The sequence below is a fragment of the Pectinophora gossypiella genome, chromosome 8 (genome assembly GCF_024362695.1).
Source record: "Pectinophora gossypiella chromosome 8, ilPecGoss1.1, whole genome shotgun sequence".
NCBI lineage: Eukaryota > Metazoa > Arthropoda > Insecta > Lepidoptera > Gelechiidae > Pectinophora > Pectinophora gossypiella.
In genome coordinates this window covers 10420935-10437490 of record NC_065411.1, presented here as the reverse complement: position 1 = coordinate 10437490, position 16556 = coordinate 10420935, and the positions used below count along the sequence as shown (strand labels likewise).

At 35.1% G+C, this 16556-nt stretch overlaps 2 protein-coding genes across 4 annotated transcripts; one reads left to right on the top strand and one right to left on the bottom strand.

Moving 5' to 3' along the window:
- The first annotated feature begins 2574 nt into the window (after positions 1 to 2574).
- On the top strand, positions 2575 to 4576 carry LOC126369054 (DCN1-like protein 3). 2 transcript variants are annotated; one of them, XM_050013341.1, is made up of 3 exons: positions 2575 to 2738; positions 2860 to 3094; positions 3171 to 4576. In XM_050013341.1, exons 2-3 carry the CDS (start codon positions 3019 to 3021, stop codon positions 4091 to 4093), a joined length of 999 nt encoding a protein of 332 aa, XP_049869298.1. In that variant the 5' UTR covers positions 2575 to 2738; positions 2860 to 3018; the 3' UTR covers positions 4094 to 4576. The 2 variants fall into 2 exon arrangements, with proteins under 2 accessions (XP_049869298.1, XP_049869297.1); XM_050013340.1 differs by having other exon boundaries at positions 2575 to 2761.
- A 997-nt stretch (positions 4577 to 5573) lies between these two features.
- LOC126369053 (eukaryotic peptide chain release factor GTP-binding subunit ERF3A) lies at positions 5574 to 16217 on the bottom strand. 2 transcript variants are annotated; one of them, XM_050013338.1, is made up of 12 exons: positions 15724 to 16217; positions 14537 to 14772; positions 12740 to 12848; positions 12442 to 12588; positions 11925 to 12070; positions 10205 to 10359; positions 9850 to 9967; positions 9417 to 9620; positions 9138 to 9296; positions 8845 to 8949; positions 8490 to 8658; positions 5574 to 7546 (listed from the first exon to the last, which is right to left on the bottom strand). In XM_050013338.1, exons 1-12 carry the CDS (start codon positions 15959 to 15961, stop codon positions 7503 to 7505), a joined length of 1830 nt encoding a protein of 609 aa, XP_049869295.1. In that variant the 5' UTR covers positions 15962 to 16217; the 3' UTR covers positions 5574 to 7502. The 2 variants fall into 2 exon arrangements, with proteins under 2 accessions (XP_049869295.1, XP_049869296.1); XM_050013339.1 differs by having other exon boundaries at positions 14549 to 14772; positions 15724 to 16212.
- Between the last annotated feature and the right edge of the window lie 339 nt (positions 16218 to 16556).

Genomic DNA, 16556 nt, shown 5'->3' with positions numbered 1-16556 from the left:
TTACAAGGCATAACAGTAGATTAGGGTGCGGCGGGGGTGGCCCTTGGGCCACCCCTATGCCGCCAACATGTTTATCTTACACACGAAAAGTATACTGAATGATACGTTTCAGATTTTTTAATTTTGATACGTTTTTTCTTACCATGTGATGTCAGAATTATTGATTACTTACTAAATAATTAATAAATACGTACTTGATTTCACAATCTTGAAGAGCATTTATTTTATTTGACTGACACCTGTGTTTTATTCCTAACTCTATGGACACAGAACGGTCTACTGTAAGGCCGACCAATCAGGGACAGCCGTCGGACAGTTGACAATTTGACAATTGTAAGATTGTGATTTAACAGTTTTACTTCGATAGATTATAATCTGACGAATAATAATACGTTAAATTGTAAGCAGTATATTACGTTTCACAATTTTTCGACAGTTCACAATCTCGCGAGATAGATTATAATCTAACGTTATTTACAATTTTACGGTGACATATACACACTTTTCTTAAAAAAGTAGTTTCTAAAGCGTAAACTCAAACCTATTTTTAATTTATAAAAATGTGTCAAAAAGGCGACTATATTACACCTTTAGCAAGATAGTTCCATTATCACCAGATAAAACTTTTTTCGCCAAAGTGTAGGTATCTATAAAAACACCAGATTTTTGAAAAACCGAATCAAGTTCAAAATAGTGGTCATAGACGTTTAAATCCATAGTAATAAACATTTTGACGATCCTTTACATAACGTGCCTGTTATATTGTATTTTTTTTACAAAATGAATCAAAAATCAAGTTTTTTTTTTAATCTAACAAAAGCCAAACTAATGGTCATACACATTTTTGTCATAGTGAATAATGTTTACAGGTATCTTCTCGATAGTTTTGACATGTGTTTTTTGCTGACCAGCACTTTTCACACAGAAACTATAACGTAAAGTCCAACAAAAGTCAAAATAATGGTCATAGACGTTTGGTGCCATAATAATAAATGGTCAAACGGATAAGTTATAACGGATTATACCAATATTGTTTCTTGACCAGCACTTCACATTTTCACCAAAAATGTATGAAAATTCATGTTTTTTTAATTCGAATAAAACCGAAAATATTGACCCTACAGCTTTGGTGCCATAGTAATAAATGCTCAGACGGATAAGTTCTATGGACATATACCATTATTGTTACTTGGCCGGCACTTTACGTTTTGACCAAAAATGTATGAAAAATACAGTTTTTTGAATTCGAATAAAACCGAAGATATTGACCCTACAGCTTTGGTGCCATAGTAATAAATGCTCAGGTGAATAAGATCTAACGGAATATAGCAAAATTATTTTTTGGCCGGCACTTTGACTTCTGGGCCGAAATCCGATGATCTCCTTTATGGAACACACGTCAATTTTAAGGAGAAATCTAAAACAACCGTCTAAAAATTTTACATCGGCCAATAACCCGACAAAGTTAATAGACAGTATGTCAAACGGATTGCATACCAGTGAGATGCCTATTTTATTCGCCCGAGTTATTCATTTGTTTTAAAATTAATTTGTTGTGGTTAATAATCATCCGTCCCTTTCCTTTTCAGTGGATAATATAATAACGGGTATAACTTAAAATAAAATTAGGAGGTGTCTACGGGAGTCGGGGCCATTATTTTCATAAAATATTCCATAAATTAAAATATTATATCGAGTTAAAGTCCTTTAACTTCAACTTTTTTCTTGTTTATGTTAAACTTTTTAACCTTTTTTAAAAAAAGTTGCACGTGTTGCTTTTATTTTGTTTTTCAGTATTCTAAATTCAAATTAGAAACGACAGGATGTTCAAATTCATTTTGAATGTGCCGGGGTCAACATTGACTTGACACGTTCGGAAAAACAATTTACCTCAAGATTTCTCCATCGTCACAGTCCGTTCATACCGCATGCCGCCTTACTTACCGCGTAAACGTGCAAACGAGACCGACAGTCCACACACGCTCACTCCTTAACGACTTATAGCCATTTAGACGTAAGTAAAACTCAGCGAGGGGCGAGGTAAATCTAGCTCGGCATCGATTTGAATTGTTACAGGGTGGAGTGTCTGTTCTTTATTTTATGTATAGTATTATTCCTGATTTTATGCAATCTTTCTTTAAGAAGTTATTATTTCCCCAAAGTTGCGAAAAAATATCCCAAATGGTAACCCTGTGACTATTAGACAAAGACTAGCTCAAAGGACTCGATTCCAGGCCATATTTTATATTAAAAAAAAATACAGACTAGTACTTTTTTATTTTTCTCCTAGTTAGTAGATAAAAGCGTTGCACCGTACATTTCTGCTAATCTCATTCCTTTATACCATTCATATTGCATGCGATTCAAACAAAAAAAGAATTCATCCGTTGTGAATTCCTGCCAAAAATTACAAGTCATAGACAAAGTAAATATTTTCTGTTTCGCATAAAAAAAACTAAAATGCAAAGACAAATTAACTATACAGCCATAAGCCTATTCACCGAACGACTAAACGTCGCAAATCGCACTTTTGAGAGCCCAACACTAACCAGAAGTGACATTATTCTTTCAATTCATTCATTCGTTCTATATTTTCACGATTAATTTCTTCTCGTTCGCTAATAATGGGCTTGTCGAAATAGGAAATACAATATATTCGAGATATTATGTGGAAATTAATCTCCCAAATATTATTCTATTCAATTTTCACCTGACCACAGTTTATTACCCGCAAAAAGGTACGAATATGTTATGATTTATGGTAAGTAAAGTTCGATCGTTTTGTACATTTGTCTTATTTACCTGTTTGTGCACTGGGCCTTGAATTATATTACTGATTATGTTGTTTAATTCTTTCAGGTTTACAATAAATATCTTCAAAAGGCCTTGCAAAAAACTGTTCTACAATCATTATGTTTTATAGCATTTATGGACAAATATTGAATAAGTTGCTGTGGACGGGTAGCGCGTGTGACACGACTTTTATGTGTTTGAAGAATTTCGTACACATTTTGTCCAATGGGCCAATGTCTGAGTTGTTTCCAAACTCAAGCTAATGCTGATATCACAACATCTTCTCATAGGAAAAAAGATGGTGAGTCACATCCCAAATATTACTAATGCATATAGCTGTTCTCTTTATAAAATAATTTGTATTTAACATTTTTCAGAGCTGACAGAGATAGTTGCTACTCATCAAGTACCTCCTGTGATGGTATCTGACTACCCTCAAGAAGAACCACTGCTCTGTGACAATGACAGTAGTATGAACTGCTATAACAAGAACACTAATGCTTTACACAATGCTAATACTCTGAATTCCTATGGAGAACCATGTTCAGGGGAAACAATACATTCACAAAGAACTCACAATAGTTCAGAAAAGAATCCCAACAAGCCATTTTATCAGAAGTTGCCATCTATTCCACGAACCATGTCATCACTGGGCTCCAGTGAACCTCGAGTTTCTGAATCTAAAATAAACCAATTATTTGACCAATATAAAGATTCTTTAGAAGATGCTATACTAGCTGAAGGAATTGAAAACCTTTGCAATGATCTTCAACTAAATCCAGATGATTTTAAAGTTTTGGTACTTGCTTGGAAATTAAATGCTAGTCAAATGTGCAGATTCACAAAATCAGAATTTGTACATGGTTTAAAAAGCATGAAAACAGATTCTATCAAAAATATTCAACTTAAACTTAATGAGATAACAAATGAATTAAAAAAGGATTCTGAGCAGTTCAAAGATTTGTACAGATTTACTTTCAAATTTGGATTAGATGTGAGTACAGGTCAGAGAATATTGCCATCTGATATAGCCATAGTACTTTGGCGCCTTGTCTTCACAAATAATGAGCCTGCAGTGCTGAACAGGTGGTTGAGTTATCTTGAAAAGAATCCTCATATCAGAGGCATTCCAAAAGATACCTGGTACATGTTCTTAAACTTTTGTGAATTTGTGGGTGATGATCTCAGCAGCTATGATGACACAGAGGCTTGGCCGAGCCTGTTTGACGATTTTGTGGAATATGAAAATGATCAGATGAATCAAAATGTTACAAAAAATGACATCAAAATACAGGATTAAATATCCTATGCCAAATTTTAGCTATTTAGGTACTTAAATATATTGAGACTGATATAATTGGATAATGCATGTTTGTGGTGATGATGCAATATTCTGCATCTCCAGGAGCTAAGGTTAAGCTAATGAATGTTTCATAATAAGTTAAAAATTGTGAATGTAGTGGAGGTACTAATAATGTGAGATTTAAAAATGAATTGAATGTACATATTATTATGTTATATTTTATAACTAATTGTGAAACTACTATTGTGTCTAGATTTTAGACTTATAAATTGATACAACATTCCAGTGATGGAATTAGCCAAAATCTGTACATATTATAATATCTTTGTAGTTTGGGTTGCTTGAAGTGGTAAATGCTCTGCTGCATGTACTGTACCTACATTGTGTTGTCACTCTTAATTAATTGCCACTTGAAGTCACCCTATATACCTTGCACAACTGAAATTGCCTGGTATAAATAAATAATAGAATTTCATAATATGAAGATTTTTATTTTAAAATCAAATATAGGTATTTTAAAACAAGGAAACAGTTACAATTAAACTTATGTACACAGTCATCCTTTATGTAGGAATGGGAGGGAATAACTCGCATATATCTAAAAGCTAAACTAGAAGCATTCAATTTATAAGGTGGCCAATTTTAGGACAAAAAATATATTACGGAATAATGTAGGTAGCTCAATCGATTCGCTTATTTGACTCAATGATTTAATTCAATGACTTCTTTTTAAAGTTATATTATCGAACCACGTCTGTCAGCACGCTATAGCATGCTCGCGACCGCCTTTTGTTTGCTCACAGTAAGGCACCTACGTAGGTATTAGCGTGAAATGTGCTGTTTCACCTCTATATATTATCTTATAAATAAAAATGTGCTTCCATACAACGAAAAACTTGTACTTCATTCGAAAAAAGCTGAAATATAAAACATGATAATAATAATAGAGAAAAAAATATTTATGTACTTACATATTTCTCTTTTGTTTCAGTATGTTTGTATTTTAGTAGGTACTTGCTTCTTACGTTACATTGCATTTAGATCAATTCGAGTATTAATAACGTTACAAAAGAATACTGAACACAGTAAAACATCGTAATTATAAAATAGTCAAACTACCTTTATGACCTACTGTTATACTGTCTCGCAGCACGCAGTCAGCGTTAACACACTATTGCGTCGATTCTGCCGCTTGCGGTCGGTCTCTTGTTCTAGCAAACGACGGTTCTGATCTGAGTAACAGAAAACGATAGAAGCATAGGAAAGTGCGATGAGGTGCGAGCTGACAGATGTCGTTCAACTCTTACACATATCCCATAGATATAAAAGCGAGCTCTGCTCCGATTTTGTAGAATAATTTTCTTGCCGAAACTCAACAACGTATTTTTTCAGAATGAAGTACATTCGAGATTAATTTAGTAGCCTATTACTTTGTCGCCGAGAGTAAGGGAAAGGTGAGTTGTATTCAAAAAATAAGTACAGTAGTATTAATAAAATTTTATTTTAAACAAAATAATATAGTCGCAGCTAGCCAGTGCTCGCTCGGTGCGGAGGCGCGCGTGCGAACGCAGGCACTGCGCAGCCGCCGCCAGCACCGCGCTTCCCCGCCGGCCGCGGCTGGACCGACACGAGGCCACGCGCGCCTCACATTGTCCACTGATATACACAAAATATTGATAATAATATACAATCGCCTCTAGATGTAAATCTGATTACATTAAAAAAAGCTGAAAATTTATAAATCCATAATATACATTTATTATAACAATTCGGGGGTTGAGCCGAAGTTATAAGAATTAGCTTGCACGTTACAAACCTCCTTCACATAATTTGCACAACTTTCGTAAGTACTCTCATTGTGTTTCTACGTTAATAAGTTAATATATGTATGTGGACATTGAACGATGGCCTTTCATCATATCATTTGGTGGTCGTGGCCGTGCGGCACGCGGTGAGCGGCTGAGGCCCCCGAGCAGTCGGGGCGGTCGAGCGAGCCTTGCCATGGTGCCGCCGCTCTGTTTACATTATTTATATAAAACAAAGCTACTTCTGTGTCTTCTGTTGCAATGAAACATTTTCTCGTTTCGCTCGTGTATCGATCACTAAAGCAATAAATTATAATCTATTTATCATAATCTGATAAAAATATTGCAGATAATATATAATTAACATTAAAAACAGATGACCGAAACAAGTTTTGATCTACATAGGCAAAATGTTACTTCCGTTACATGTTGAAACACCTTTAAATATGTGCATTGTAAATGATCCAGAATAAAACATAACTCTTTGCTGTTCAAAATAAGTAACAGTAGTATAATATCATCCATATTACCCTAATATGTGAATAAAAAATCGCTGTTAAGTTGGTCTCAGAGCAAGTACTGAGAAGTAACGAACCAAAATTGTACTGCGATTGACAATATACTCATACAACTGAAACTGCTCTTTACTAGCTCCGAGATAATGATTGTCTTACAAATACGTTCATACATGAGAGCCTCACCCATCAAACACCATATCGACGCATAATAAGCAACAAAATTCAAAGACAACATTTTTACAAATTACTGAGGAAAGAGCAATTGAAGCTTAGAAGAAATATCTCGGATGTGATACAAAAGCCGTTCTACCACTCTACATGACAGCTCAGGGCATGGTCATTTAAAATATTGACTTCGGAGTATTTAATAAAACGTAATTATAGGTAGATGATTCTAGGATAAGAACAGCTGAAAGCCCTGGCATATTGCGTTAGCAACACTTACATTTCTATACTGTCAATCTAATAGCTTCATAATAATACATGCCTACAGCTAGGTGAAGGGTATGGAACGTAAGCATGTTACGTCCCACTCTTAGCGGCCGGCGGTCGGCGAGTTAGGAGGTGGCACACTAAACCATAATTACATACTCATTTTTTAAATTAATAGTTACTACATACATTTAGTCTCGTAATATTAGGAATGAACTGAAAAATGATTTAGAAGACTAGATGTAAATAAATCATAAAAGACGTGATGTTGACAATAAACTTGGACATTAGTATTGAGATATTTGAGGACTTCAAAACGTCCATGGGACGGCTTTTATCATGTTAATTTAACATTCTATGAAACTGGTCTGGCCACTGCGACAAATAAGACATTGCTAACACAACATTACTGTCATATGGAGTTAAGTTTTAATGGCAGTGGATGTATAAAAAATGTGTCTCTCTTTAATCATTATCATAACAGTACTAGCTCTTCTATATTAAAACCAGAAAATAATTCATGAAGCAATACTTCCGAGCTCTTACATGATACGGATCCCAAAATTTAGGATTACATAGTACATGCATTCTCTGATGATATAGGTTTTGGAAAGGCCTATCCTAGCTAAATTACAAATCGTAGTGCCAAATTTACTCAATCACTTTTAGGACTTTGCCAATCGCAATAGTTTTATCTGAAACAAGACAAAAATATGTTAATTATACAGGGTGTTAGTAACATCGTAACGAAAACTTTGAGGGATGATTGAGACCATTATTCTGAGATGATATCAAGTGGAATTTTCCGTCGCAAAAGTATGAAACAGAAAATAATTTTAAAAAATAACAAAAATTTTCTGAATTTTCCGACTGAAAATTCCACTTGATATCAACTCAGAATTATGGTCTGAATCATCCCCCTCAGTATTCGTTACGGTGTCACTAACACCCATACCTACTTGTATGGCTACAGTATGTACTTGTGCGGGGTGTAAGTGACATCGTAACGAATACTGAGGGGGATGATTCAGCTGATTATTCTGAGTTCATATCAAGTGGAATTTTTCATCGCAAAAGTATAGAATTGAAAATAATTTTAAAAATTTAAAAAGAAAATCATAAATTTTGCGACTGAAAATTCCACTTGATATCAACTCAGAATCATGGTCTGAATCATCCCCCTCAGTATTCGTTACGATGTCACTAACACCCTGTATTATTCATAAAAAACATATCTAACAATATATAATACCGAAAGTTATCGATGCAGAGAATCTGATCTGTACCATTAGGTAATGTGGTTCTATGTATAACGTTTTGGAGCCAATTTACACCTTAATTACTCATAAAGGTGTAAACGATGTTAACTAAGGTGGCTTCAGCTTATATTTTTGAAACTGATTCGTCACTAATTTGAGTTTATGAGCCGACATAAGTGGGAAACATACAGTTAACTTGTGTCCCATGTTACCTAAATTGTCAGGTTTCATACATTGTCTTCTTTAAACCCACATGCTTTATAATATCTGACGACTGTCGGTTCTGTCCGCGCGAATTTACATATAAGGTATTCTTATAAACATTAAAAAAGTGGCTGCATGTGTTCTACACATACAACAATCTACGGTGCATACTCACTCTCGTCTCTTAACGTGAACCTGCCCATCTGAGCGAACTTCTTGAATGGTTCTAAACAGATGACGCCTGCGCACTCTATCCTCATGATGGCCACCTGGTCTTGTTTCACGAAGCGAGGTCGCGTTTTTGACTTCTCACCAGTCTTCTTGTCCACCAAACAAATTAGTGCCTGCATCAAATGATAAAATGTCAACAAATTGAAAAGAGAGAAAAGACTTAGGAGCAATTGAAAAAGGAAAATCATACGTCATATTACTGTGTATTATAAAAATAAATATATCCGCAATAAAAAGACGACTCATAAACATGTCATGTGTGAATCATTCCAATAGGGTTTTTTTTATGAAAACCTTACCTTAACTGTGACTTCCTCGGCCGCACAATGTATGTGCATAACAGCAGAGTAGCCCGCGCAAATAATAGATTTATGCTCCAAAATTACAACTTGAGCATCAAACACCTGGAAAAAATGAAATTGAACTATTCAAATATGTTAACCCATATATTACTTACTATTTGCATTTAAATTTTTATTGCTTTGAGCACACATAATAAACTTTGATCATACACTACTATGGAATATGCCGTCAAATAAACAAATGAGGCCCAATGTACATTTTTAATTGATAGTAAATGTTGAAGGCTTACTTTTCCCGTAGTAATCGGCTCGGAAACATCACAAAGAACAAAACCAGGAGAGACGTCTTCTTCTTCAATGCCTTTGAGTTTCACTTTGACGTTCTCCCCAGGACCGATAGTCGTCACTTCGATGTCGTCAGACCACACTTGATCCACTGTTACTTGAACCTAGCAAAACATGTGAGCTATATTATACATCTGATTATATTCATGTGTTTTTTAAAGAGTTCATGTGACATGATAGTTTGCTGTTTGCTTAACGTAATTTTATTACAAAATTGTTCTTACCCTATTAGGCATAAGCAGAAGCGTGCTGCCTTTGCGCGTGGTTCCCGCTTCAACTTTGCCCATGAGTACAGTGCCCATGTCTTTGTATTTGTCGACTACGGGCATGATGAAGGGACCATCGATCTTTCTGTTCAGGGAGGGTAGCTCATCGATGAGTTGGATGAATGACGGTCCGCGGTACCACGAACAAATTTCCTCCGATACCTATAACATAAGAAAAACCAATTAAAATACATTCTTATAGAATAAAACATTTACTGATAACGATTTTGTAGGTTGCTATGGACTCACAAAATAAGATGAATTTCACACGAACACGACAGATGTCGGAGGGCACATATAGCATGTTTTTGTGTGTGCTACAAATGTATTGATGCAACTTTATGGTTTATTATGTGGAATTATAATTGTACATTTAAACTGAAATACTCACTTTTTCCAATAAGCCTTGCCCCGTCTGGCCCGACACAGGAAGGAAGGAAAGATCCTTGGCTGGGTTGAAACCAAGTTTCTTGAGGTAAGGCAGGATTTTGTCTCGACATTCATTGTATCTGTAAAAATATTAAAACATACGTTAGATAAACTGGAAACTTCAGACAAATTGCCACGACCAAGTTAGGGTGACTTTGCTAGGGTGACCATGGATGGAAGTAAAGACCAAGTGCATGACCATTATACATATCGGGGACCTTGACAATGAGTGATTGGCTGTGTAGATAGAATAGGCAGATCTCTGTCCTGTGACCTACTATTTAAATCGGTGATTAAATATTCTTGCTAAATCTTACCTCTTTTCATCCCAGTTTACCGTCGGGTCGTCCATCTTGTTCACTAGCGCCACTAAATGCTTCACGCCCGCCGTCTTGGCTAACATAGCGTGTTCGCGCGTCTGTCCCCCTCTGTCGAACCCTGTTTCGAATTCGCCTTTACGCGCTGAGATCACCTGTAACACAAACACATTATTAGACTTTTTTTAAACGTAATCTTGGAATTCTGGATCAGCTGGAAGTAATGTAGGTAATACCGGTGATAGAGCATGCACATAGAGCAACACGGGTCTCCGGCGAACCGGAGGTAGTAGCCTAGGCGTTATTTCCCGATACATTTCATTAAAATTAAAAAATCATTGGGGTTGCAAGCTTTCTTTTTAATTAGTCCATTTCTTCTAGTCCATTTAGTTTTCTTTATGCCATAGCTTCAGTTAGTGTAATTTTTTGGATCGGTTTTTAGTGAATTATTCTTGAATATTGTATGTATTTAATACAGTAAATTGTTTGTGGTAAAGTTATAATTTGTTTTCATTCCCATGGAGCCAATTTATTATATTTTTATTTTTTACCTGACTGCCAGAATGGGTTTATGTGTTTCAAGTCTTTATTTCTATATTATACCCTCGAAACATCCTTACGGCTCGATGGATTTTGACTATCGATTCTTCTTATTTAACCATCCGATGGTGATAAGGTTTGTATTTCATTGATTAGGATTTGTATTTCAAAAAATTCAAAATGTTGGCTGTAAGTATGTTACAAAAGACGAAAATATTACTTATTTTTTTTTTGTGGCATTCGATAGGTCTTTCGCAATGAAGACGATGTTTCTTAAACCATTTTACAGTCAGATTTAAATAATACACTATCTGATGGTTGTATAGGTAGGGTCTTTAACAAAACTGTTAACTCACAGTGTTAATAGATAGGGACGGACACAAAAGTCATTAATACAACCATAATCAAACTCAATTTAAAATTCATCAAAAAATAATAAAAAAAAAACACTTAAACACAAAGTGAAGAGACATTGTTAAAAATTGTCGATGACGTAAAAAAAATTAGTGTGTGTGTGTAAACCCTTTTTATTTAAGTAATTGCAGTACATACCCAAACTTGAATCCATATGCCTCAGAGAGTGATTACTTAAGTACAAAAAGGATTTCCTGTGCCATTTTGTTTCCCTCTTTTTAATTCACATTTTACGCAGTCGGGTTTTTGGTTTTGGATGTCAGTAGCTTATAAAAATAAAGGTTTTTTTTCTTTAAAGAGTAATAATGGTCGGGACACTGTCGGTTTAGCTTACAGATTCGGATCTTTTCCACGCGGACTAATACTTTAGCAGAGGGAATGCCTGCGTATGACTACTGCCAACCCCCTCCCCCGTGTTGCTCTAAGCACCGTGCATAGATGACGCAATAAAAAACTGTCATTGCTAAGACTGATAAGATTATTATTTAATTAGAACAGCGCTTTTTTTTTTTATAAGCCAAGCACATGTAAAACTCGAGAGCGTGCGTTGCGTTAATGGGACTCGAAACTCGCGAAAATGCGTGGATGCCCTTGAAGAAGTGTCCTACACTATGCAAATGCGCTTGTTCAAACAATTAATTTGTGCACACAGCATGAATCGCCTTCCATTCTTCTATGCATTAATATCAATATCCCATCACCTGCCAATCCTGACTTACATATGCAAAATTGAGGAAAGAAACCAAATAAACATAATATGACTCACCAACACTGCGAGATCTGCCTGCGCCGCGCCACCAATCATGTTTGGCACGAAGCTCTTGTGCCCCGGCGCATCGAGGATTGTAAAATGCTTCTTCTCAGTCTCGAAGTATGCTCTCCCGACCTCTACCGTTTTGCCCTTGTCACGTTCTATAAATAAAGATTTGCACTTGTATCATATAGTAACATAAAGAAATGTTAGTTCCAAAATCTTTCAAGTTGTTGAAGGCTATCCCATTGTAACTGAGCTGCCCATGGGACATGCTACCCATTCACATAATGCTATTTGGTGGAAATAATTATGGAACACCAAAACCAATACTATGGGATATCTGAAAGGTTTTTGTTTCTAGCTGGCTGAAGCGACACAGACCTCTGCATTGTTTATAATTTCTATTGCTTCCTAACTAGTCAGTCATTATGAGATTACTTACAGTACAAATGTATGAATCATAAATAAAATTCAAATCGTTTACATATTTATTTAAGTTAATAAAGGAATGATTGAAAAAAATGATTACCTTCTTGGTTAGTGTCCAGTGCCCAGGACAAGTACCAAGACTCCCTGGACTTTTCTCTCGCTTCTCTTTCATACTTGTCGAGAGTTCTCTTGTCCACCATGCCAGTCAATGACATAATTTGACCACCAATGGTAGATTTACCAGCATCTGAAATTAAAGTTATAATGAGAACTTTAATTATGAATAACATGCACATAGGTAAAAGAAAGAATATTCATGTACCTACAGATTTATATGCAATTTCTTCAGTATATAAAATGGCCAAGACTTAATGTTATTATATCATTATATTACTCACCTACGTGTCCTATAAATACAACATTCACATGTTCCTTTTTGCTCATGGTCTCCTCCACTCTTGGGGGTTTCTTCTTGGGAATTTTCTTAGCAGTTTCACCGTCCCCATCCTATAAATAAAGAAACTATACTGTAAAAACATTGTGAAATAGTCATCATACGACTATTTAAAAATGTTTTCTACCAATTTTATGAATATCATATGTTGCATCATTAGTCACCTGCATGTACACAGCTAATACATATACAACCTCGCATCAATAATTCCAAGGTATAAGAACATAATATTATACTTTATACTATACAGGTGTTAGTGACATCGTAACGAAAACTTATAGGGATGATTCAGACCATGATTCTAAGTTGATATCAAGTGGAATTTTCCTTTGCAAAATCAAGAATCATCCCTCCGAGTATTCATTATGATGTTATGGTGTCATCTTGTATATATGGAGTATGCAAATCCACGGCGGATTATACAAGTCAAACAGATGGGCTGGAATAGAAATCTGCAGAGTTTGTTGTTTGTTTTGAGAGATACCTATATTAGCAATTGTAATTGCCAGGAACTCAACCATGACCGTATTATCATGTTATACAGAAGGTGATCCCCAAGTTGATTTACGGCATGTCCAGAATGAGAAAACATTGTTTAGTTTGACAACTAATATAATAATGTATTAGCTTTTGCCCGCGGCTTCGTTGGCGTTAAATTCGGGGTAACACAGATCCCCTTTTGCTAATGTACCAATTTTTAGCTTTCTACCTTGAAAACTGCGAAAAGTCCTATATAAAATTTTACGCCACACAATTTTTTATGGTAGTCACAAATACCAATTTTTAGCTTTCTACCTTGAAAATTGTGGAGTTTTTCTTTGGCGTATATGTAGATTTGAATATAGAGAATAAAAACTTAGGAAACATTTATGGAGAAAGGAATTTGGATAGGTACGAAATTTTGAAATAAAGGATCATAAGGTAAGGAATAATAATAAATATATATATATATATACACACACACACACACACACTTTCTCATTTATAATATTAATATAGATTAGCTCTAATTCCTGTAGACACCATCTAATTTTAAGTTGTACCTCTGATTTTTTAATCCGTCGAAAAGAAAGACGGTTAATCGACAGGCATAAAATTTAAGGGAAAAATGTAAATTTTAGGCAGAACTCTAAAAATTTTATAATGGTCAATAACCCGATGAATTAAGTAGACAGCACACGTCAGATTGCCTATGAGTATGATGCATATTTTATTCATTAATTTTAAAGTTAACAGTTGTCAATCATCCATCCCTTTCCTTTTCCGCAGAGAAGAAAATGACGGGTATGACTTAAAATAGAATTAGAAGATATCAGCAGGAATTGGGGTCATTATCACCATATACATATTTAATTAGTAATTTTAGGGCAATAGTTACCATCAATACTAGAACGAGGTTATACTAGACAACAAATATGTTCACTTAAAATATAATTTTAAATGCATGCTAAAATTAATCAAATGCTTTATAAAAAACCAAGGTACCAAGATTTTACAATGACCTTTATCACTTATCATGATCAATCAACATCAACATGCCAACAAGCAAAGTTTGCTCTGCCAAGTCATTAATAGGAAGTTGCAAAATGCACGCACTCATTGTCACACACAAAAATTTTTAAAGGACTAAGCTCTAATTAATCTTTGATGTGTAAAAATAAGTATCAGTTGTAAATAATGCATTAACTTGTGAAAGACGATTGGAATGATTTGCAATGAAAAATTAAAACATGCAAATTACAGGGGCTTGAACCTGTTGCTCGGTTTCTTCTTCTTCGGGTTCATTGTTGTCATCAGGGGTGAGCAGGGCGTCGTCGGCCTCGGCCTCCCAGCTGTCTGCAGTGGGGGACACGTCCGGCGGCACGGGAGCGGGCGCGGCGGCCACGGCGACGCCTGCTGGCGGGACGGGCGGCGGCTCCTCCACGCGCGGCGACACGGATGCTGCGCCACCGTCGCCACTCTCTCCATCGCCACAACCTTCATTAAATTACAATATCACAATCAATCATATTATTTATTAAAAAAAAAAAAAAACTTAATGTAAAGTGAACTTCTCTGCAATGGCATCTTGTAATTTCTAGCACTAAAATAAGTTGACATTTGTAATAGGTTATATTTCAATAACCTCCCACATGATATAAAGTGATTGAGTGACTTACAATTATTAGAACAGAGTATGAATTATCAAAAAATAAACAGCAATAATAGAAAGATACATAGAATCATAGATATTTTCAGAATTCACACTATATGAATATTCTAGAAAATAGTGATGTGGCAGAAGAGTTTGATGACTAGGAAAACATTCTGAAGTCAATATTATCTTGCCTATGAGCATGGTAATTTGTAGTAATTATTCATAAACAGAACTGTAATTTGACTTGTACTTACATGAGCAATTACAAATTAAATAATCAGAACATTAATTATTATCTAACAGAATTATTACTAACCACTTCCTGATTATAAATTAGGTGAAAAATGTATACATAGACATATGAGAGCAACCAGACAATATATGGATGTAAGTGAAAGTTACAGGTGACTATCAGCTGAAGTCTATATAATAAGCGATATAGGTAAATGTACACACCTTTTGTCATTCCTATTTTTGTGATACGAAACTGAGATATATCAAGAAAATTAAAAAACAAAGAGAAAGTTATAGAAAATTTAATAGCAAGTAGATATATCGTTGCACGCCGCGTGTCTCGACATAACCCGTTAGAACTGGATTCGGAAAAAAAATAAAGTCATCGAACGTAAGCACCAAGCACACGCGAATATCAGTTTCTGAACTATTCATGTATGATTTTATTGTAATATTGAACTTAAAAGACTGGTTAATGAAGTGAACCGGTAGATAATGACAAATACGGTTCGATAAGATTCATTGCGGATAGATAATATGACAGACAACCAACTCACCGTTTAGAACGGGGCTCCCAGCGGAATTTGTAGATCCACTTTCAGATTTTTGTGGTGTAGTGGGGGATTCGGTATTGTCAGTGGCCTGAGAAGGTTTACAAAAAGAAGGCACGAATTCCACGGCATTTACATTCAACGTGGAAAATTTTGTAGACACATCATTGGAATCTTTTGCACCTTGTTCACCTATTACATCTGCTTGACTTTCCCAAGAGTCCGGAGCACCGTTATTGGACATTTTTATAAACAGACAATTGTAAAATTACTAAATAAGTCTTCCCTTTTCAGTTATTTTTATTATAATTCGCGTTCTTTTCACGATAGATCCGCGTGTGTCTTTATCCTGCGCCGGAAGTTCATGGCAATTTGCCAAATATGTGGTAAATAGTATAATATTTCCTTTCTACAGTAGCAGATATGTCAGGCATAAAACACTTCACGAAACATATAAATTAAAAATATAAAATTTCTTGATGTTCTAAATTTTCCAGTAATTTCAATATTTTTCAATATTTTATTGAATGTAGTTAAATTGACTGGTCACTTCCGGAGATTTTAGTTGCCATATGAATAAAAGTGTCATCGGAAATTGAAAGTAACAGGGTTTGTTCTCGTTGTGTAGTATTTGTGGTGACCACATATTATTTTATTAACATAAAGGTGGCCATACACCGTCATACCTAATTTTTAATATAACTGGGATTATTCAATGAACCGACTATTTTATACCCGACACGATCCAATTATTGTGTACTATTCTTGGTAAATATTTTTTTAAAAACAGGTTAACTTAAAAATCACATGTAGTGCTATCATTTTTTTTATCGCGTTTG

Coding starts and splice junctions, on each gene's coding strand:
- LOC126369054 (XM_050013341.1), top strand. CDS start 3,019: ATGGGCCAATGTCTGAGTTGTTTCCAAACTCAAGCTAATGCTGATATC. Junction 3,095..3,170: donor TTCTCATAGGAAAAAAGATG/GTGAGTCACATC, acceptor AACATTTTTCAG/AGCTGACAGAGATAGTTGCT.
- LOC126369053 (XM_050013338.1), bottom strand. CDS start 15,961: ATGTCCAATAACGGTGCTCCGGACTCTTGGGAAAGTCAAGCAGATGTA. Junction 14,773..15,723: donor TGGGAGCCCCGTTCTAAACG/GTGAGTTGGTTG, acceptor AATTTAATGAAG/GTTGTGGCGATGGAGAGAGT. Junction 9,297..9,416: donor TTCTGCTTATGCCTAATAGG/GTAAGAACAATT, acceptor ATGTTTTGCTAG/GTTCAAGTAACAGTGGATCA.